This window comes from Danio rerio, chromosome 18 (assembly GCF_052040795.2).
Source record: "Danio rerio strain M-AB ecotype USA chromosome 18, GRCz13ab, whole genome shotgun sequence".
NCBI classification, from domain to species: Eukaryota; Metazoa; Chordata; class Actinopteri; order Cypriniformes; family Danionidae; genus Danio; species Danio rerio.
This window is the reverse complement of record NC_141038.1, coordinates 40,202,326-40,226,151: the sequence shown is the minus strand read 5'-3', so window position 1 is coordinate 40,226,151 and position 23,826 is coordinate 40,202,326. Positions and strand designations below refer to the sequence as shown.

General features: G+C 35.1%; 1 protein-coding gene across 7 annotated transcripts in view; it reads right to left on the bottom strand.

Annotated features, from left to right (window-relative positions):
• The window catches only part of sipa1l3 (signal-induced proliferation-associated 1 like 3), a 189,424-nt gene that overhangs the window by 44,779 nt on the left and 120,819 nt on the right, over positions 1-23,826 (bottom strand). For all 7 annotated transcript variants that reach the window (XR_015515125.1, XR_015515127.1, XR_015515126.1 and 4 more), the window contains 5 exons: positions 22,924-23,098; positions 17,565-17,668; positions 8,462-8,619; positions 7,726-8,311; positions 5,425-5,699 (listed from right to left, as the gene is read on the bottom strand). Coding sequence is in view for 4 of the 7 variants with exons in the window: in XM_087293316.1 (XP_087149442.1) it covers positions 5,425-5,699; positions 7,726-8,311; positions 8,462-8,619; positions 17,565-17,668; positions 22,924-23,098 (1,298 nt within the window). In the remaining 3 variants the exon portion in view is untranslated. The remainder of the gene's footprint in view (positions 1-5,424; positions 5,700-7,725; positions 8,312-8,461; positions 8,620-17,564; positions 17,669-22,923; positions 23,099-23,826) is intronic.

Below are 23,826 nucleotides of genomic sequence, written 5' to 3'. Positions count from 1 at the left end.
AAATCACATGACCTTTTTTTAATATGCATTCTGGAATTTTTGCGGTAAAAGTGTTTCCATCGTAGTTTATGCGCATCTTTTCTTATCAAATAAAAAGTTTATCCTACTCAGTTACAGTATATGCATATGTGTTTTTTTGTGCATTTTCAAAATTGATGCGCATCTTGGCTCTTCCATCAGCCATTTTTTATGCGCATATTCTAAATGCACATAAAAATGGGTGGATGGAAACAGAGCTACTGTTATACGCGCTCCATAGTGATAAATAAATGCTGTGTCCCAAATGGGTTCTGTACATGTGATTTGAAGAGCAGCGAAAGTGGGAACTCTGGGTTTTGGGTGTGTGTTTGAACAAATATAGATAATGATAATAATATTAATAATAATAATAAATGACAACATCTAAACATGTCGATCTTGGTGGGTTTTCTTATAAACACTATAAATTTAGTCTTAAATGAGGATAAAAAGTTAGGAAAGCAATCGAATTTTTTAACTATAGCAACACCTCTCTTATTTAATGTAATCAAACGAAAAATCATCTAATGAGATTTAATACCTTGATTAAATTTCTTTATAATAGCTATTAAATTTATTAGGCTAAACTGTTTGCTAATTTGTGATTAATATTGTTCACAATAACTTTGGACGAGAAGTCGACCAGAACTACAAACATGGGAAAAAGTACTAAACTACAAATAAGGCAGACGTGCAAGACCAACCGTTAAGTGGATATGCTTTGATAATGATGTTTGAATGACTGTTAATTAATATCTAACCTACTGTAAAATATTTAAACCCCACTTCCTGCATTATATTTAAACTGCAACATTGTCAAGATGTACAAAGAGGCGTTTGGTCTAATTTCTGAACGCATTATTATGCAAACACCTGGGGGGATTTCTCTGCATGAAAGACTCATGAATGGCTGATAAACCTGCTGCTGTATTTCCAATATGGGGAGAAATTAAATATGACAGAAATGTGGAAGATGTGTCAAGATGATTGACAAGGCCTATAACTAAGCAACATCTAGTCTATATATGGGTAAGTATTATGTCCCAGTGCTTGTACTTTGCTGTACTCATGTACTTTTTCTTCACAGTACATACTTTTAGTATACAGTGGAAGTCAGAATTATTAGCCCCCTTTAGAATTTTAATTTTTCTATATTTTCCAAATGTTGTTTAACAGAGCAAGGAAATTTTCACAGTATGTCTGATAATATTTTTTTCTTTTAAAGAAAGTCTTAATTGTCTTATTGTGGCTAGAATAAAAGCAGCTTTTAATTTTTATGTAACATTTTAAGGTTAAAATTTTAGCCACTTAGCTTTATTTTTTCGATAGTCTACAGAACAAACCATCGTTATACAATAACTTGCCTAATTACTCTATCCTGCCTAATTAACCTAGTTAAGCCTTTAAATGTCACTTTAAGCTGTATAAAAGGGTCTTGAAAATTATCTTGTAAAATATTATTTACTGTCATCATGGCAAAGAGAAAATAAATCAGTTATTAGAAATGAGTTATTAAAACTAATATGTTTAGAAATGTGTTGACTAAATCTCTCCATTAAACAGAAATTGGGGAAAAAAATAAACAGGGGGGCTAATAATTCGGACTTCAACTGTAAGTAGGCAAATTGGGATGCAGCAGTAGAATTTATTTCTAGAATGAAGGTCTCGGTAACCATCCTTTAAAATATCTTCTTTTGTGTTCAACAGGAAAAAGAAACTTAAAGGTTTAAACTTCATGAGGGAGAGTAAATAATGAGTTAATTAATTTTTTGTGTGAACTATCTCTTTAAATACTTTACACCAATTGCTTTAGAATAATACATTTGATAAATAACTGATAAAATGTTTGGCATTCTGTCTGGCATTCATTCAAACATTTACGCAAACAGATGTAGCAGAGTTGATGTTCTCTCTGGGTTTCTGGAACATCATAGGCATCATCACACTAAATGAAGTGAGCAGCCGGCGCTTTTGTCTCTAGACTTTGAGACAGGCTGGAGACTTGACGGTCTTTTATGGTGTTCTTGTTAATGATTTATCAAAGTGGAATGAATTTAATGGAGTCACAAATGCGATCTTACATTCTGATACAACTGTTGGGCTAATAGCTCGTCCTCTGCAGAGCGATTCAATTAAAAGTACCAAGAGGTCCAGTCTCTACATTTCCTTCCCAGCAAATGTCCTAAAAGACAAAGGACCCTATCATACACCCGGCACTATGCGGCGCAAGGTGCGACACAATTGTTGTTTGCTAGTTTCAGCTTGGCGCAAGAGTCATTTTGACTATTTGCACCACGCTGTTTAAATAGCAAACGCATTTGTGCTCACTTGTGCGCCGATAGGCGTTCTGGTCTAAAAAAGGAGGCGTGTTGAGGCGCATTGCTGGCATGTTGCTATTTTAAGGAACTTAAATAGATTAAGTTCTTTACAAATGAAAAATAATTAAAATATTAGGTATATATATATATATATATATATATATATATATATATATATATATATATATATATATATATATATATATATATATATATATATATAATAAGGATATATATATATAGAATATAAATCTAAAAAATATTACAAAAATATTATTTTCTAACCTACATAAATATAAAAACCATACTTTCATGCCTTCTTCATTTCTTGGGGGCCTTTGCAGTTTATTCATGACAATTTGCTTTTGAATAAAGTAATTATTATTAGCAGTATTATTTATTATATGCATGTTTATATTTGTTTTATTAAAAACAAGCTTAGATTTGTCCACCTGTCAGGTTTTAGACCATATTGGAACAGCATGTGTATTTGGAAATAACTCAGTTTTTTGACCACTCTTCGTTATTATTGTCCATTTATTCATTTGCTGGAAATTTGAACTGAATTTATTATAAACGAAAATAATTATGTATAGGCTAATAGATGTTTGTGCGTAAAACACGTTTCCCTATCCACGAGAGCGAAAGTAAATAATGAGGAGGCTCATCTCTCATTCTCACGCTGTAGATGCTCTCTTTAACTGTTTACTTTATAGTGAAGTCCGACATGTAAATAGCAAATGCGCCATGGCACGCCGCAACTGACTCTTAAAGGGAATGGGAGATGAGATGATTGGTTTATTCTCAAAACACACCTATATCTTATTAAGAGAATAAGCTCAACCCTGTTAGACCATGCGCCGTGGCGCAAAGCGGATTTTTCCATCCATACAATAACAAAAGTGGATTCTGTCACTCCCTTAATGTGTTTGCGCCCTGCGCCTTGCACTTTGCGCATGGATCGTCAAAATAGAGCCCATAGTCTTAAGTTGAATGAATATAATTGTAGGCATACAGTAACTAACAATTCATTGTATGAGTGAAAATTACCAAATTTTATTTTAAGCAAAAATCATTAGAATAATAGGTTAAGTTCATGTTCTATGAAGATATTTTGTAAATGTCCTACCCTCAATGTTTCAAAACCTAAACTTTGAACAGCCATAAAAATTGTTAAGAATTTATTTTGGACAACTTTGCAAATATTTCTTTTTAAATACGATTCATTAACATTAGAGCTGCACGTTACTGGAAAAATGCGTGATATGCAATATTGTTGTTCAGTATTGTGATGTTTCTTATGATAAAACATTTCCCAAGAAAAATGCTGTTTCTAAATCATTTATTTATTTAATGACATCAAAATAAACGGGTAAAAGATGATTTTCAGATTTAATTAATTTAATGCAAATTGAAAACTGTCTCAAGGTTCAAATCACTTTTGAAAGGTCTTTTAAACACTATGAAGGAGTGAATACCTCAGCAAATATTCTAACTCTTATTGGCTGTTGTCTTCATAAGTATTTATATTCAGCTCTGGGTCCACTGCAAGGCCCCATCTGATTGGTTAAATTTAGATAAGCAACCAAAGCATAAATGTAATTATGTACTATTGTACTATTATTAGTCTGTGATACTTATATTGCATATACTATTATTGCGATATCAATCATTTTGCATTATATTGTGCAGCCCTAATTAAAACTTAGGTTCCAGATTAGTTGTATTTCGGTCAAAAAAAAAAAACCAACAACAAAAAAAAAACCTTATGACTTGACTTGTGGTTATCAAGTCTATTTGGTACTATTTGGTATATTAAATAGTCCAAATTACTTCAAGAGAACTTAATAGTATGATTTGCACAGGTGACTTTTAAAGTACCTTATTATCTTTTGGTTATTTAAAATAGAAAAGGATTAACCTTTGAGAAATGATGTGTGATCTGTAACTGATCCCTGGTGACCTCAAAATATATCGCAAAATATTTCATCAATGCATTTGTTCCCTATTTGTATCAATACTATAACTTGGATCACTACTTTCCTTCTAATTATGTTCACATCCGTACTGATTTAAGTGGTGGACACCGATTAAGTAATCAAACTTTAAGGGCATATTTGTCAAGCAATCTAATTTAAACCAGAGAAACTTTTATATGCTCTATGTGACAGCACTGTCTGATTCCTGAATGAGTTTATTAATTATTTTCATTTAACCTGTTCTGCATCAGTTCGATTTAAATGATTCAGTCAGACTCTTTATTTAAAAGGTTCCTGAATTTACACTGAATTGAACATGACTAATGATAGGAAAAGTAAGTTTCAAATGCAGAATTCTATGGTTTGATATTGTATATGGTTGTCCTTAATAGGGGATGACTGTCAGATATGAACTAAATTTGTTGAAAAAGTGAGAGTTTCTCAATACTTGCTTTATGACATTCTTGAATGTGGGCCTGTCAACATTTGTGCATCACAAACAGAAGGGTAAGTTTCATTTGAGTGAAATTAAAAAGGGCTATCTAGGACTTTTTCAACAGTAATGGTACAGTGAGGTATTTGTACTTTTACTTTTAAGTGCTTGATTTTATGTACTTCATCCACCACAGACAATGACTTACATTACAATTTTCACAGACACATTATGTTATGGCTGCTAATTCCAGAACAATTAGATTTACTGTAAATACAAATGCTGTTATGTTTACGTAAATTAAAATTAAACACTGAGAGCTAAAAATCAATTGTTTTGAATCAAAGTCAAGTTACTGACATGTGGATATAATAAAACAGCAAAAGAACTGGCGAAGCTTGCTGATTATTTCAGAAGTTTCTCTATAAACTGACTTTGGTCATGTGATTTGAGCATAAACCCTATTGTAATTCCTCTGCACCACAACAAAAACTCTGTATATACCACATGTGCTGCTTCAGATGTGGCTTCTGTGATGTAATAAATAACTCTACACATCTTGTGAGGTTTACGGCTTCAGGAGGTCACTGATTTCTCAAGCAGCAGTCGTTTACACCAACACTTTCACTAAAACAGGTCAAACCACAAAAATATATGCAAATTTACAGATACTAACCTGCGAGCTCCTCCTTCTTCGAAAGGTGGGATGATGACCACTTTTACAGTTACCGATGTCCTCAGTAGGTCGATCATCTGCTCATGGGAGAGCGTCACTGCAGCAACCTTGCAGATTTCTACCAATCGGCTTCCCTGTCGAAGTCCTGCCTGCCAAGCGAAACCATATTCCTCCACTTCGGACACCGTTCCGTCCAAACGCACATGGAAACCAAGCTGACCTAATCCATTACGTCGCAACGTCATGTCAACTGTCTCACAACCTACAGTCAACGCCTGCAAGGAAAAAAAACAGATACAAAGCTTAGTCCGTGTAAACAGCACAACGCAAACCAATTCTTTATCCCTATTCTAATGGTAATTGTTACACAGAAGGGCATAAAGGATTTACACCATTTACAGGGGGCAGTTTGTGTTTTTATTGCTATCCCAATATAAAATGTCTGTATTTTCCTCTTACTACCCTTGTGAAAAAACCCAGCTGAATTACCTACTTTTTTTTGACAAACACCAAGTAAGTGTGGTGATTTATTTACTAAAAAGTATTTTTAGTTTCTAAAAGGAATTCAATAAAAAGTTTAGTAAATCCTTTTAGACCACAGTATAGTTGCAATTTGCTGTAATTTCTATCAGGAAAGTTATATCTTTTGCATTCAAAATGGACACTTATATTACCAAAGAGCAAAAAGTTTTTACTAAAATAATTTTGCAACGTTTCAGTACAGATAGACAGATAGAAAAGATAGAAACGTAAAATGGCACACTGGCATTTGGTTTAGTTAGTTTAGATTTAGCGCAAACGAATATAAAAAGTATAATAATAACTCACTCTCACTTTTCATTCATCTTCGAAACACAAAGCAAGATATTTTAGGTGAAATCTAAAAGCTCATGAACTGGTTGGAGAAAGGTTTTAGATTTGTTCCGGAAAGTGCAGAAACGTACCAAAAAACATCATCAAAGCAGATTTTATGCCTTTAGTTGTTCAATCAAAAGCTTTAAGAATGTTTGTGCGTACATAAAACAAAGATAATGCCATTTTCTCTCTCCTCAGTGTCAGTATAGGGCGCACCTCTGATGTACTGCATTGGTTAATACTTGGCTAGATATCACTGCACAGTGCTTATAAACGTGCAATATAGTGACACTGAATAGAAGAAATTGCTGAGTAAAGTTTTGTTTATGTTCGGACAAAAGTATGATCATAGCTGGATAATGTTCAAATTGAACCACTGAAGGCATACGGTCTGTTTTATGGATGTTTTTTTGTGTGTGTATTTTTATAGTTTTGTATATGCACACAACAACATGAGTATTTATAGTAAATAAACAAATGTAAACATCCTGCTTGTTTTTTGAGTGTTGTTGGGCGAGTTCTTACATCCCTATGATTGGTCACGCGCTCAACAGAAAGAGCTGCGATTAGCTTTAACGCTTTGGCGCTCTTCACAGATGAGTGACACAGATAAATAGCAGCAGCCATCACAGCTGATGATAGATGTGGTGGAAAAAACTCTCTCTGCAGACACGCACTCATGTCTGTATTCAGAAGTAACGCTATAACAGCCCAGAGGAGAGGAAAAGTTACCTCACGCCAGCAGGTCAAAGGGCCACAGTGAGAGAGAGAGAGAGAAATGGAGTTTATTGTCATTCTCTCACTCTCTGTGTAATAGGGACTTCTGCTGTACTTTAGTGTCCGTGAAAGACTGTCCAGCAAACAGACACAGTGAATTGTGCAGAGTTTATGTTTTTTTTTAAGTAGTGGGAACATTTAATTTACTTTGTATTACTTTGAATTACTATTGGCTCGCTCGCCATAGTAAGCTACCACAAAATAGTGTGTATACGCAATAACCGGTTAGAATCTAATACTGAACTGGTATCCAATTGTCCGCGTTGCATCGAAGAAACAATACATTTTGACACGCCTATGAATTAATAATATAATTTTTCATTTTGGATAAAATAACCCTTTAATTTATGGAGTATACTATACATAATAAAAACTTTCATCTTGACAATTACATAAAAAACAATTATTTTTTGATGTAAGGGGTTACATTAATTAATTTCTTTTGATTTCTGCAGTTTTAAAAAGGCAAGGAAAACCTCTTTAAACCTATTATAGTTGTATTAATTTAAAAAAAGTATTTATAATTTATAAATCCTCACATTTTATCTTCATATGAAAGCTTTTGCTTGAATCACAGATGAGCTATGGAGATTACATTTCTTAGAGAGGTCCCCATGAGAAACAATAGCCATTTGAATAGAACTTTAAGGATGTTGTATGATTCAGTACCTTAAGTCTCTGCAGCACCTCTCTGATATCTTGCGCACTGCCCTCAGGTACCCGTAAGGCCACATGGTCTCCTCTGCCGTAGAAAATCTTCAGTGCAAGTCTTTCTGCCGTCCAGCCAATCACGTCAGAGCAGAAACAGTTAAACACCACCTCTTTGGTGGAGCAGTCCGCCAGCACAACATACTCGTTGGAGATGGCTAGAGCACAGGGAAGCTCGGCACCTCCCCCGCTAAAGTCCTGCGCAAGTACGCGCCAAACAAGGGCTCCGGTGGCACCCATTTCTGCTCCTTCTCGAGCTCGAACCCGTTCCTTGCGTTTGGAGGCCAGAGAGATGAGATTGTTCAGTTTGCCTGCAGTGTCCAACGGCGTAGTGGAAACACAGTTTTCCGCCAGGTCCCGCAGGTATCCCTGGCGTGTTCGGGTTGCCATAGTGTGGAACTTCTCCGATTTGTGAGCCGCATTTTCAGCATTAATGATCTTGGCCAGAAGAAAAGAGCGGAAGGCAGCAGGGTCACGAAACATCATGCCATTTGAAGGTAGTGGCGGACCAAACGGAGGGACGTCCTTCATGCGGGTCACTGCCACACTATAGGAAATAAGAAAGAGATGATTAATTACTCCAACCAATCAAAACAGAGCTTTTACTCGCTGAGCTGTGCTTTCATCACATATCTCAGTTATCATCGGCTACGGGCCAAACATGTAAGAAAAGGGTTGCTATGGAAACAAGGCCAACCTGTAGCAGGTGTTGTCAGAGCAAGGGTTGTGCACACGGACAATGACAAACACGTGCTGGAAGTGAGAGCGGATATTCTGTGGGGTGAATGGAAGGGCTCCCGGCTCCTGGAATATTATTGTGACTATATCATTTCCTATGTGCCTCTTCCTCAGGAGCTGTGAGAGAAATGGAAGGGAGAACAAGTGAGACATTCCATGAAGTGAAAACATTTTATTGTTGTTGAGAAAATGCTGCCACAATGCTAATGTGTTGCTTATGTTTGCCAGTATGTTGCTAAGGTGTTCTGAGTGGTTGTAAGTGCATTACTAAGCAGTTTACTAGAGCTTTTTAGGTTAGTGCTAGGTGATTTCTTGTCTCAGGCATTGACGCATTTATGTGCACATTTATGTTTAACAACCATGCTATAGTAAAAATAAAACTCCTAACTGCATAACATTAAGTTCCCTCATGCGTACAGTTAAAAATACAGAAAAGATTGGGATATTTCATGTGATTTACAACAATAAAACACCATAAAATACAGTCAATTTAGTATGTGTGTTAGGGCTGCACAATACATCGTTTCAGCATCAACATCGCAATCTGATCAGTCGCAATAATCACATCACAGAATAAGCACTGATTTAAAACTGATCATTTCACAAGGGTTTTTTGGAGGCCTGTGACTGATTTTAAATCAGTTGAAATGGTGCAATTTATAACTTAAATCGATAACGATTAATTTGATTGAATCATTTATACAACGAAAACTATGCAGTATATTTAATAATTATTTTTTAGGTTTTTTTACCTTTAATTTTGAAAGAATAGAGGAGGTCACAGACAGGAAAGTATTGGGAGCCGAGAACAGGGAATGGTCAGGAAAAGACCATGAGCCTGGAATAGAACTCGGGTCGCAGTGAGCACCATGGTGCTATATGTCAGCACACTTAACCACTAGGCCAGGGGTGGCCAACCGTGTTGCTGGAGAGCCACCTTCCTGCAGATTTCAGTTTGAAACCATATCAAACACACCTGCCTGTAATGACCACGTGGTGTTCAGGTCCTAATTAATAGGTTCAGGTGTGTTTGATATGGGTAGCAACTGAAATCTGCAGGAAGGTGGCTCTCCAGGAACAGGGTTGGCCACCCCTGCACTACGCTATTGATGTCGATGACTATGCAGTATTATTTTACATTTGATTATTTAATTAGACTCTGCAGAAAACAATAACACGTTGTTTATTGTTATTTAATTTGTCTGTTTTATTTATTGAATTCATCTATGGTTGCATATTGTTTGTTACATTTCATGGCGATGCAGGCCTATACCGAATCATTTCCAAATAATTATTCAAGTCATCTAGTGAAATTGTATTCATATGGAAATATATCAATATGTAGATTTTTTTTCTAATATCGTGCAGCCCTAATGTGTGTGTATGACATGATGGCCACATTTTAAGGTTTTACTTAGCAAAGTAACATATGATAAACTTATCTATATCATTCATTCATTTTCTTGTCGGCTTAGTCCCTTTATTAATCCGGGGTTGCCACAGCGGAATGAACCGCCAACTTATCCAGCAAGTTTTTACGCAGCGGATGCCCTTCCAGCTGCAACGCACCTCTGGGAAACATCCACACACATTTACACACACACTCATACACTAGGGACAATTTAGCCTACCCAATTCACCTGTGAGGGGTGAATGTGTGGAACCCAGCGACCTTCTTGCTGTGAGGCGACAGCACTACCTACTGCGCCACTGCCTCGCCTTATCTATATCATACAATTATAAAATATATTAAGACTTTCATTAACATTTTACAAGGGCTAATGGACCTTCTAATGGATCTTCACAAGACTGTCATGATGCGTTAAAGGTCATCATAATTTGAAATTCTTTAAAGTTTTGAATATTTTGATTTTTGAAAAACGTATGAACATTTATATGCATTTATGAATGCATTATTTCCCCTTTGCGTCAAATTACAAAAAAAGCAATGACCGATAATGCAAGGTGATTCTAACGTAGTGTCTACGGGGCTGAGAATAAATCTGACATTATCTTCTCCTCTGGCTGCCGTCATCTGTCTAACGCAATTTTTTTTCTTCTAAAAGTCTTTATAACACCATCATGGAGTTTTTCTTTTATTTCAGCAAATAGGATTGCAAAAAATTACTATCTGATTCACTGCGCTCTAAGTTTACCAAACTATGACTCCTTCCGTTATTGAAAAACCCGAAAATGAGGGTTAATAGCAAAAGCCACCTTAATTGATCAAAAATGTGAGACAATTTCAAGATAAGGGTGCAAAAAAAAGTCCTTGCACAATTAAACTATACTTTACATTTTTCTTATTTTAAATGAACGTGGATCAACAGTGTCTATTAACAGCATTACATCTGGATTTGCAGCATGTTGTAAAAGATATTAATTTATGTAATGTAATGTAATGCAATGTTTATTTTATATTTAATGTATAGTGTCAAAGCCCACATTCTCAACATGTTCAAACTACCAAAGTTACAGTCTAGCATTTTTAATTATCAGTTTTTGTTATTTTTAATTTCGCTGTTCATTCTATTTCAGTTTGGTTTGTTACATTAAGGGTTTTGTTAGTTATAGTTTGGTTTTTCTATTGTGAAAAAAATTCTATTTAGCTTTTTATATATTTAGTTTCAGTTTTAGTAATTATTGTTAAGCAGAGTAAACAGATTTCTGCGGAATTATTTTGGGGGTATCACAACTAAAACCTTAATATATGAAATAAAAAATCATATCTTTTTAACTTTTACTTAATGTTTAAGTGCAAATCCAATTAAATTCACTTTATTTGGTAAATAAAGCAAATTTGTCATATAATATATCTAGTAAAAGACAGAAAATATTACTGTACAAACTGCATTATACATAAATCAGATGAAAGATTTTCACAATAGTCAATAATATTACTGTAGTTAATTAAAAAACTGAATAAATATGGATTTACACACATTTACTCAAGTAAAAAAAAACAGAATTAATGATGGGCTAAAAATCTGTGGAAACCTGCGTAAAATCTGCAGAAAATCTGCGGAATTCTGCACGCATTCTGCACGCAGATTCCGGATGGGCCTACTTATTACGTGACTACTGTTAATTAAGATATTAACTGTTCATTAGTCGTTATAAAGTATGATCTTAATCTACATCCCTAATCCTACTCAAAACCTAAACCCAACTTCTACCTTACTAACTATTATTAATACACAGCTAATAAGTAGATTATTAAGCTAGTTTTAGTTAACAGTTTGTTAATTTTATGACATGACCTTAAAACAGTGTTACCTGTTTTTTTTTCCGTATTAATCAGAGATTTTGTTCTAACCATCTGCAACACCATCTACTTCTGCAACATCACGACTCATCAACACCACAAAATAAAGCCAATGATCACCTTAGAAGCTTATCATGTTCATTATTCAATGTTAAATCAGCTTTAACACCACTTTACATGGCATTAGTACCCATTCTGAAAGCAGCAGTAGATAGTTTACCTCAGATCTGGAAAATAACTAGCAAACATACAGTACAGTTTAAACAAAAATGTTAGAACTGCAAACTAACAACATCGGTCACTCATGTAGTGAATTAGTCCATTTAATTTAACTTGTTATTATAATTATTAATGTTCATAACTAAACGAGCTAATTCACTACACTCAACATGCATTTTTAATACTATTAATGAGGTTTAATATCAGGGTATATGCAGGAATCCTAAAGATAATTTCGATACCTTTGTAAGACTTTTTAAAGACCTTCTCAGATTATTTTAAGACCTCATCGCCACTTCAAGCTCTTATAATTATCAAACTTTAACTTAATAAACAGTTGCAGTTAAATAATTAAATGGAGCAAAACTATGCAACAGAACTCAGATAAGCTCGAAAGAAACAAAGCTTGAAAGAATAAATTACCCGATTATTTTCAGCGACAGGCTTCAGCCACTGTTTAAACTCGTCTTTCAGTGAACGATTCTCTCCTTCTAAAGGACTGTGGAATATAAATATTTTGTTGTGTTGCTCCTGATGCGAGTATCTAAACTGCTTGTTGCAGGAACATGTAACATTGGATGTTGCTAAGACATGATCTCTATGCCATTGGGGTGTTAAATACAGCTCAGGTATGTCCTTTAGCACAAGTAGTATTTTGTTTATTGCACATAACGTACCAAAAAAAAAAAAAAAACCCGAAAGAGACTCCGAGAGAGGATGAGTAGGAAGAGAGCAAGAGAGGAAGGATGGAGCATTCAGTTGAAGGATACAAAAAAAGCAGGAACTGGCAGAAAAATCTTCATAGATGCACAATGACTCCTCTGGTGAGAGACGCAGAGGTGTGAAGAAGCCTGTTAGCGGCACTGATCTGTGAGACAGCCGCTAAAACACAAGCATAGAAATGTACTTATGTTGTAAAAAGCTCAAATCGTACTAAGATTACATATCCTGAAGGAAATTCTGCAGTGAGTAAAGCAGCAATGTAATCTCGGGATTTAGGTTTAGTTCTTTGTAAATGAAATGCCTGAGCTACTTTGTCATGGTCAGAACGATTCATTAGACTGAGCTCTCTGAAGGCACTTGTATTCGCTACAGAAAAGTTCTTTTGCATTCTTTATTTAGTCTTAAAACATATTTTAAATACTTCAGCAGTGGTGTACGGTTATTGATAAACACAATGCTTCCAGCATTGCAGTGTTTAGATGAATATGCAAATATGTGCTGCCAGCTTTCCACTCAATAACAAAAACATGCAAGTAAAATGAAAGCAGTAAGAAAACAGCAGTTAAAGGTGCAGTAGGTGATCTTCCACAATGCTAACAGCTTAGCATAAATCTCTGACTCACAGTCTCTCCTCTGCCGTCTAGAGCCACGCCTCCTAAAACACGAGCACCGCAAAAGAACCCTCTCTCATGTGTTAAAAGCGACTAGTGCTTGTCCTGCGGCGTGCAAGCCAAACTGACATGCTATTTCAGAGTGAATATTTAGAGCTGCATGGTAAACAATATAGGGAGAGACTAGGCGGAATAGCGGTTATTACTTGTGTTTTGTTGTTAAACTAATTAAAATCTACATCATCGATGCTGTAAAAGGTCCCTTATGAAACTGAAAATACTCTTATCAATCTTTCATTGAAAGATTTCAGTGGCTGAACAACACTTCTGTGAAGATATAACCCATTTGTAACAACAACATCTAACGTTACACTGCAAAAAATGCTTTTCTTGCTTAGATTTTCTGTCTTGTTCCTAGTCTAAATATCTAAAATTTCTTTTATCAAGAAGCATTTTCTAGACAAGCAAAACATATCGTCTTGTTTTGAGAAATAATATGCCAATATTAAGTGAGTTTTTCCTTAAATCAAGCTAAATAATCTGCCAATGGGGTAAGCAAAATTATCTTGCGTCAAAAGAAAAAACAAGATTCTTTTGCTTACCCCATTGGCAGATTATTTTGCTTGTTTTAAGGAAAAATTCACTTAATACTGGCATTTTATTTCTCAAAACAAGACAATATGTTTTGCTTGTCTAGAATATTCTTCTTGATTTAGGAATTTTTAAATATTTGGAATTGAAACAAGACAACAAATCTAAGTAAGAAAAGCATTTTTTGCAGTGTACATCAGCTTTGCGTGAAGCTAAAACAGCTTTAAAACAGAACATTACTTGTCTAAGAGAAATCCTTCAGACATTGACATCCTTTCTCCAACGTGCAAAAAGTAACTGCAATATTGATTCAGGTTTTTGAAAAGTTTTGATTCAGCAGGTTTTTACCGATCGCACACGCGTGCTCTCTCTCGTGAACGTGCGGTGGTCAGCGGAGATGCTTACAAATGGCCAAATTACCCATATCAAACACAGCTGAACCAATTAATTAGGACCTAAACACCATGTGATAATTACAGGCAGGTGTGTTTGATATGGGTGGCAACTGAAATCTGCAGGAAGGTGGCTCTCCGGGAACAGGGTTGGCGACCCCTGCTCTATACCTACTCACAGTTCTGTCCAAACTGCTTACAAAAGATGATTTTCATCATAGGTGCCCTTTTAAAGTCATTCAATTTCACCAAAATACTGCTTAGTGTTAACAGATTAGTATGAATTAGACTGAATGCTTGAGGAATATCAATACAGTACTGACTTGCAAACAATACAAAAAAGGCATCTGAAGTCAGTCAAGAGCATCGTTCGTTCTCTGCTGTAATGTTGGGATGGATTTGATTTTGTCTGTTGCAAACTCTGAGCAGATATGTGTGTTCTGTTCAGTGCATGGACTCGTTTGAACCCAAGTAGGAGTGCTGACAGCAGAGATGGCGAGAACCCATGTTTAAAACTGCTGTTAATCTACATTTATAAATAGACTGTGAAATTAAGAGTTTCTCTGTGTGTTGGAGAGACTGGCCTCCAATCTGAGTCAGAGCAAACAGACACTGCCCACCCGCTCACAAGTATGAGGGCATCAATTATATAAGATATCGTACATTTCAACAACACACAAAAGAAAAACCATGGAAACACTGGTCTTTCGTGAACGCTGACACAGACTTCCCATCCCCTGTAATAAGTCCTGAGGGAGGTGGGCAATCCTGTACCCTGAGGTTTTCCTGACATCCTTTTCTACCTCTCCTTAATCACTACAACACACTCCCATGTGAGTCGCTGTTTGTTTAAATGTGTATGTGTGTGTGCTTAAATAAAAGATTTAACAGATAAACACTGCCCTCTGCAGTACACTTTAGAGAGAGCAGTCCAGATTAATGTAATAAAAAATAATGCTGAAAAAAAAACTTCATTTTATTGCGATGAAATACATCGAATATTTTAATAATGTTAATAAATTTAATTTGTAATATCTGTTTTATTAAATCAAGATAAAAAAATAATTATATATGCTAGGTGTTTAATTTCATTATACTGGAAGAGCCCCCAGCCACCCTCTTGTGTACGGTGGCTGAAAGATGTTTTGTATTTTGTCAAACTAGAAAGGATTAGATACTCCCACCAAAGACATAACAGAACGCTTGTTAAAACATGGAAGCCCTTTTTTTCTTATGTAGAAACTCTCCAGCTGGATCTAGATTGATCACCCTTGCCAGCTCTTGACAATAATTATATATCAGTTTGTAATTTTTAATTACTTAAATTGTAACATTGAGATTGTTGCATAAATGTAGACATTTGCCTCTTATTTAGTTGTATAATAGGGTTTTATCTTATTTTATTATTTTCTTTTTTTTTCTTTTTTTTTCAAATTACTTTACAAGGGTTGTTTTATAAGTTTATAATGTGTAAAATGTAAATATGTGAAATAAAATGTAAAAAATTAAATAAATAAAAACAATTACTATTTTTCTTCAACTATTTTCAACTAATCAAGTAAACAAAAAAAAAGCCTAAACATTTCCTTTTTTCCTTAGCGATTTAATAGTGTTGATTTTGACATGGAATTGATCCTGATTTTGGCAAAAAACATAAAAAACAAAACAAACATAAAAATAAAACAAACAAAAAAAAATCTGAAAAAATTGTAATAACAATAAAATAACACAAGGATAATGCACTGAACTACTGAAACGTATTTAATACTCTATATTAAAGGATTTTTGTTGATAGCAGCTTAAAGATGCCTCTCATATGGATAATGAAGTTACATGCATTGCTTAAGTGGGAGTTTTTCACAGACTTCTATCAAATCTGATCTTTATTTTGTATTATATATTATTGTATTATATATATATTTTGTATTATATATTAGATTCATGTCAGGTGATTGGGTGGGCCATTCCATTCTATCTGGGATTTTCTTTCTCTGAAAGCATTTGAGAGTTTGAGCTGTGTTTTGAATCATTGCCTTGCTGAAATGTCCACTCTGGATTCATCTTCATCATCCTGCTAATGTAGATGGTTGACTGAAACAGCTAATATTCATTTACAATGACAAAGGGCAGAGGGTTGCTGAGTATCTACTGAGAGATTTCAGCTGCTGTCTGGGCTTTCCTCACCTCCCTTTCTTCATGTGTTCAATACGTTTTTCCTGCATCATTTTATTTTATTACACATAAATTCATTTGTAAACTAATTAGATTTGTTTTCTTTGCATATATGGATTTCTTTGGTTGTTATTTCTTTGGTAAATGTTCGCCAGTTCTGGTGTGTGTGTGTGTGTGTGTTTGTGAGTTTTTGAGCATGTTTAGACCCCTCAAAAATGCAATTCATTCCGGAATTAAATACTAATAATACTACTACTAATAATAATAATAAACTGAACAATTCTGAGGCCTAGGAAGGTGCTCAGTCCCTAAAAATAAACAAAAAACAATATTTGTTGTTATTATGTAGTGTTAGAACTATTTTAACATTTTAAATAACATAAATACGTTTTATTTTGATATTTTCTAGCTCCTCGTCTCACACATTAGATAAAATGAATAACCCTGGTCTCTCCCAACAACATTTTCCTCAGAAAGATCCCCCTACGCAAGTAAAACACAAACAAATACCAGCTCATTTATTAGTCTGTTTTCAAAGAAGATTTCCCACCTAAAGCTGTTGACGCATATCTATGTGCATGCCGCTTCCCGAGGGCAAAAGATGCCATATTATTGGACTGCAATCAGCATGGAAATCACCAGACAACCACACCCAGTGCAAATAAAAAACAGCAGGAGAACTTGACAATAACCAACTGAAAGAGAAAGAGCTAGAATAATTCCTTCATAACCACACATAACGAAAAATACAGGCTCCCAGTGTGGCTGTCCAGACGTTGCGGTCACTTGTGTTGAATGAAAAAAAAAAAGAGCTTTAGAGCATCCACTGGATTTACTGCTGCCTCTCCATAAAGTTCACTACCATTCCAGATGTTTCTTTGGAAACTGGGTCTGCCACATGCAGAACTCGCCACATAACACACTGGCAAATATGAGCAAAGAATATGAATAGCATCTGAACAATGCGTTAGGTATTCTGGGAGACTGTCCAGGTGGGGGAGAAGGGGTGGGATGTTTTAGGATAAGTTGGGTCATGTCTGCGCTATACAGACTGTTGAATGTGTTCATGCGCATTTAAGCTTTTCTTACCTGTTGAGGATTATTGGGCATGTATGGAAGCATGGTGGACACGTGAAACATGATCTCGTAGTCCTGATAGGTGGTGTACAGGGAGTGTGTTCCAGTTGAGTCCGCTATAAAACACACATAGGCATATTATAAGTTGCTGGAGGTATTTTTCTACGTTTACCTAACAACGATGTAGCCAGAAATAAAAAAGCTTTTCCCTCACATTTAAAAATAGCTTCACGACATTTAATAGTTTAAACGACATTTTCAAAATGATCAATGTTCACTGGGAAAAATGTTGTTTTCTTTTCTTAGAGTTTTTGTCTGGTTTCTAGTCCAAATATCTAGTAAATTATTTAATTTAAAGTCATTCCTACACGAGCAAAAATATTGTCCCATTTTTAGAAACACTAAAGTCTAAATTAAGTGATTTTATTTTCCTTAAAACAAGGAAAAGAATCTGCCAATAGGCTTAGTAAAACAATCTTGATTCAATTCAAAGACAATATTATTAATTGCCATTGGTTAATTATTTAGCTTGTTTTTTTTTAAAAAACTAATTTAATTTTGTCTTATTATTTCTAAAAATGAGGAAATATTGTTAATTCTGTCTAGAAAATGCTTCTTGATTTAAGGAATTTTGAGATATTTGAAATAGAAACAAGAAAAACACTCTAAGAAAAGCTTGAGTGCTATAACCTTAAACAGTACTTACAGGAACAGTAAGTGACTACGAGTATTCAGTGGCTCAGCCCCGGTGTGTGTGTGTGTAGAATTTGCAGTGTGTGTAATATGCGCCACTATTTTACTTTTAATGTGAAGTAAATCAACACACTGCTGATGAAGTGTTAGTAAACTGTACCATGTTTTTGGATGTTTACAAGGACAAAATGACATTTTCAAAAACTTCCACTTTAAAACCATTTTTCAGATATTTTTAGTTACAAAAACAGTCATTTTTTAAATGAACATGCAAAACAAATAAAAAGTTTTCAGTTTTTGGCTCCACATCAGCAGTGTAAACAGCCCCTCACAGTGACATGCAAAACCACATAAAAATATTCTTTAAAAGTTCCAATTATTTGCCTAAATTGACAAACTTAAAGCATATAACTACTTTTTAATAAAATCTACACACAGTTACCCACCAATTTATTCAGTACAACTGCTTATTTAAATAAAAATGTCTAATCAGCAAATCACATGGCAGCTCAATGCACTTAGGGGATAGTTCACCCAAACCTCTAACCAAGATAACCACTGACTTCTAAAGTAGGAAAAACAAATACTATGAAGGTCATAGGTTATGGGTTTCCAATATTCTTCAAAACATCTTATTTTGTTTTCCAAAGAACAAAAACAAACTGTTTGGAACAATTAAAGAGTGTATAAATGATGACAGAGTTTTCATTTTGTTTGATTACTGATTTTCTACTGGCTGTTTTGAATAAATAAGCTTTGCATTTGGCTGCATTTCTACACCTAAAATTGATCATGATAATAATGCAAGGTAAGCAAACAGCCTATTTTTACCTTGTTTTAGCAGAGATAATTGAGGGATTTGACAGCAGTCCTAAAATATATAACATATTTCAAACGTAAGCTATTGTATACACAGTATTCTTTTTTACTATTTTTATTTGTTGGGTTTTAAGCTTTTAATTTAGTCCATTTAAAAACTTTATTTTAACGATTAACAAATTAGTCATGGCCCACATCCTTAACAATTAGACAATTGTACCTCAATCCTCAAATATCCAATGGATACCAACGAGGTCAGCAGGAAAACATCTCTGAATGAACCAAATCTCAAACCTTGAAGTAGATGAGCTACAGCAGCAGAACATGAGCAGAGCAGTTGTCCTGTCAGCTGAGAACAGCAAACTGAGGCTACAATTCACACAGGCTTGGAGTTGGACAATAAATGATTAGAAAAAGCGACGAGAGGATCCCAAAGTTTCCCTGTCCTGGACCAGGCCGTATCCTAAGCAGCTGCTGTGGTGGTCATGGAGGAGCGGAGAGCATGAGACTGATTACTGTGACGCTCCAGGGACAGTCGAGTCTTCGCTGAGGTCCAGCTTCCAGCCTCCGGCACCTAGACTGCAGCTCTGCACAAGACGTTTGGCCAGAGGAAAAATGTCCGTGCCCAATTGAGCCTGGTTTCTCTCGAGGTTTTTTGTTTTTTTTTAATCCTTAACTTTCGCCAATTGGTGACGTTTTTTCTTTCGTCGCAGTCGTCACTGGCTTGCATGGTTTGCATCGATGGATTTGCTCTTCAGTGTTTGGACTCTCAGTAGGGATTATTAAAGCACACTGAACTGAGCTAAACTGAACTGAACTTAAACTCTGAAAACTGAACTACACTGTTTCAATTTTCTATGATCTTCTATGTGAAGCTGCTTTGACACAATCTACATTGTAAAAGCGCTATACAAATAAAGGTGAATTGAATTGAATTAAAAAGCTGAATCTCCCTAAGCCTCGACTTCTGCTGCAATATTCAGATGGTAAGGTGAGCATTTGGCAAAACAACATGAAAGTGTGGATCCATCCTGTCCTGTTGCAACACTTTAGGCTGCTTGTGGTATATTGGAGAGGGCGAGGTTTTCTTGGCACACTTAAATGGCATTGCCCGCCTGAGGATTGTTGCTGACCATGCTCATCCCTTTATAACCACAGTGTGCTCATCTTGAGATGAATATTTCCAGCATGATAATACACTATATCACAAATCTCAAATCATATCAAACCTGACAATGACTTCTCATTCAGCTGATCACAAACCAATTGGGCACATTTTGGGTTTGGTAAATAGGAGATTCACATCATAGTATTTCAGCCAATAAACATGCTGCGTGACACAATCATGTCAGTATGGACCAAAATCTCTTATGAATGTCTCCAGCACCTTGTTGAATCAATGCTACACCGCATTTACGCCTATCAGCAATGACCTCGAAAGAAAGTATTAAATTTATTGTATTACTTTCATTCAAGTTTGGCTCGAATGTTCACGAATACTATTTGAAGAATTAAACCAGAAAGATACAAAGAACATGCTTCTTTACTAGTTGCCAGATGGACACCAATATTAATTTTGTCAGAATAGAAAGACAAACCGTTACCTATTCTGGTTTCAAACCACACTCCCAAAAATAGTAGTGAGTGACTATTGGCATAATTTAACCCTAACATATTACACTTATTAGAAGTGTCTGTACCTTCTTCATGTTTTAGATACTCCTGCTGACCCACTAGAGTTTTTGTATGAGACCGTTATTTAAAAGCATCGCTATAAACGTCCATGCATGGTGACTCATTTAATGTAACATCTGATATTCTGATTTTCAAATATGCATAATAACATTTACACAGCCTAATATTGGACATATTATTGTATCTATGGCAGATGATGGGTGCTGCAATGTTACCCTGCACTGCATTGGATTACAGCAGTTGATTTTCTGCCAAAACACATACTGTCTATTTAACTCGTGGAAGAATAGAGTTAACGTTATGTATGTAACGATTCACCTGACTCACGATTCAATTTAGATACTAATCTCACGATTTTTAGGTAAAACAAAAGGTAAAACAAGTTTAAGGTAAAAAGCCCCTTAATTTTTTTTAAATGCTCCACATTTTTTGCAAAATAATATATTTTCTGCCATAAACAAATTGCAAAAAAAAAAAAAGAATAATACAAACCAAACAAGACTCTTTCATATATACAAACTAAACTGTGACTCTTACATTTTAAAAAAGAAATATCAGCATATATCTGTTGTCTGGCATACGCTGATGTCTTAGCACATTTACAATGTTCCCTGCTAAAAAAAAATCTTTCAACGAGGACCGAGATTGCTGGTGTGGAGAGGTCAGTCTTTCCTAAACCAGAGAGCAGAGATGTGGTCAATAGGCTCTCTGCTCCAGGGGACTGACTACTGGCATAAAAAGGGAGTTGAAGACAGGAGTTGAAGATGATTATGAAGGTGTACTTGTATAATTAATTAGTATAAGTATCAGAAGACATTTTTAAATATTCAACAATAAGCAAATTATTAAAATACGCATTAACTAATTTGAAAAGGAGAGGTTAAAATAATCGAATAGTCTTTTTGCAGTATCTGCACAGTTTGTGTTTTGGTTTGTTTGTTGTCATTTTACTAAAAGGTAAAGCAAGTTTGCGCCCTCTCTGTTTAAAGCATGTATCGCGGTTTGTTCAACATTAATTTTTATCGGTTAATAAAAGTCACATATTTTAAGCGATTCACAGTGAGAATCGTAACATCCCTAGTAAACGTTCTAGTACCCGAAATGCCTTTTGTTTGAAAACATTGACAAGTTGTGATTTTTACCAAGCGCCATACACTACTTTCTCTGGTTCAGTGTGAGCCATAGTGGAAAAGCAGATTTGAATTTAGCAGCTGATGATGTGATGCACTGAATGTTATAACCACACCGGAGTGATCGTATGCTCCAGAAGCCAGCCAAAACTGATCACATTGTTTACTGTATATCAGTCAAAGGATTCAACCACATTTTTGGGACATATTTATATCGATTTGCAAGACAAATCATCCCTTTGGGGATGACTTCATCTATAAAAAGGTTTTTTACAACTGCAAAAAGCATTATGTCAGGGTTGTGTTAAATATAACAAGCTATATTAAAACAATTCACCTTATTCTTCGCCGAAGAACAGGCGCAGCCATTTGAATCGTTTTGGCTCATTCACTTCCATTCATTTTTAGACATTAAAAACTGCTCGTTTTGATGTTGCAAACTGACTTTTTTTTTCTTATTATATTATTCTACTTGGTCTATATAGTCATGCAAATATTTGTTTGTAGAGCAAGTAGTTTGACCATTTTTTATTTATTCCTTATTTATTCTGTTTATTATTCCTAGTTATTTCTCCCATAGGCGACTGAATCAGAAGTTCTAAAACAATCGCGAAAACAGGCACACTTCCGCATTTTAGAATAAGGTCAATAAAGCTCTACGGAACGTCTGCATTTAGACATCTAAGCAAATGTGTGGAAGGGTGTGTGATGAGCATTCAAAATGATTACATACAGTAAATGTAAACTTAAAAAGAGTATTGTGTAACTGCTTCGCCAGAAAAAGGATTGTTTAAGAGGTCCTGAGGAAAATTCTCCACTGATGAAATTACATTGTAAATCCATAGAGCTACTCAGTGTGGTGTCAAATATAACCAGGAGACTGCCAAAATGTATTTCACACTACGCTTTTGACGGTCGCAGTGAGTTAGAACAAGAACTCAGATTAGCATGGAAGAGATTGATTTATCGCTTGACACTTTATCTTGTTAAGCCTTTTAAGCACAAGTGTAACAGAGACAGAAACTCATGCTCACTTTTGGTGTCTAGCTGGGCAGCATATTTGTTGAAACCCCTCAGACACACAGTTTCTCCCAGCAGCTCGAGAAAGGCGGTGAAGGCCGGCGTCGCCTCTTCATTGTTGTACATCTCCTCCTCCGTGCTCTGCCCCGCTCGACACAACAGGATCCCAACTTTGTGTTTCTGACTGAGCTGCAGGACACAATACAACAAAGTCACATTCAAAAATTATTCAGACACCTTCAAGTCCTCACAAATTGTTTGCTATATTCCTATTATTATATTGTTGCCCTAATAAGAACTGATATGAACTCAATTCAAATCTATTGTGATAACGTCAGATAACTTTGACAGAACTGTACAGTATGCATTACATTATAATCAACCAAAAATTATTCAGACAACTGCTACTTTGATTATATACACACAACTCTAAACTCTCTGTTGGGCTTTATTGAAAGCCTGTAGTCCCTTTACGCTGTCAACCAGGTTTATTTAAACTTGAGCCTCAATATGTTCCCAGATTTCCTGCGGCAGCTTCTTCGGTTCCTGTTGTTTTTTATTATTAAGTGTATGATGAAGTATTATGTATAATATTTACTTTACTATTTTCTTCACTTTGCCATTCTCATAAATGTGCATGAATTAACTGTATAGTGTCCTACACAGACTAGTAAAAAAATATTAAATGTCGGAATAATTTAGAGTTTGACTATATGTGCAACTGTGTAAAATGGCTGTGATAATAATGGCAAAAACTTTATGATGTTCATATGGCTCTTTTTAGTTTTTGTCTCATCAGTTATGTACATTAGAAAAATAATGTTTATTGATTATTTACTTATACCTTTACATAAATTAACTACATGCACAACCTGACAAAAGGCTTGTAGCCTATCCAAGTTTTAGGAACAACAAAT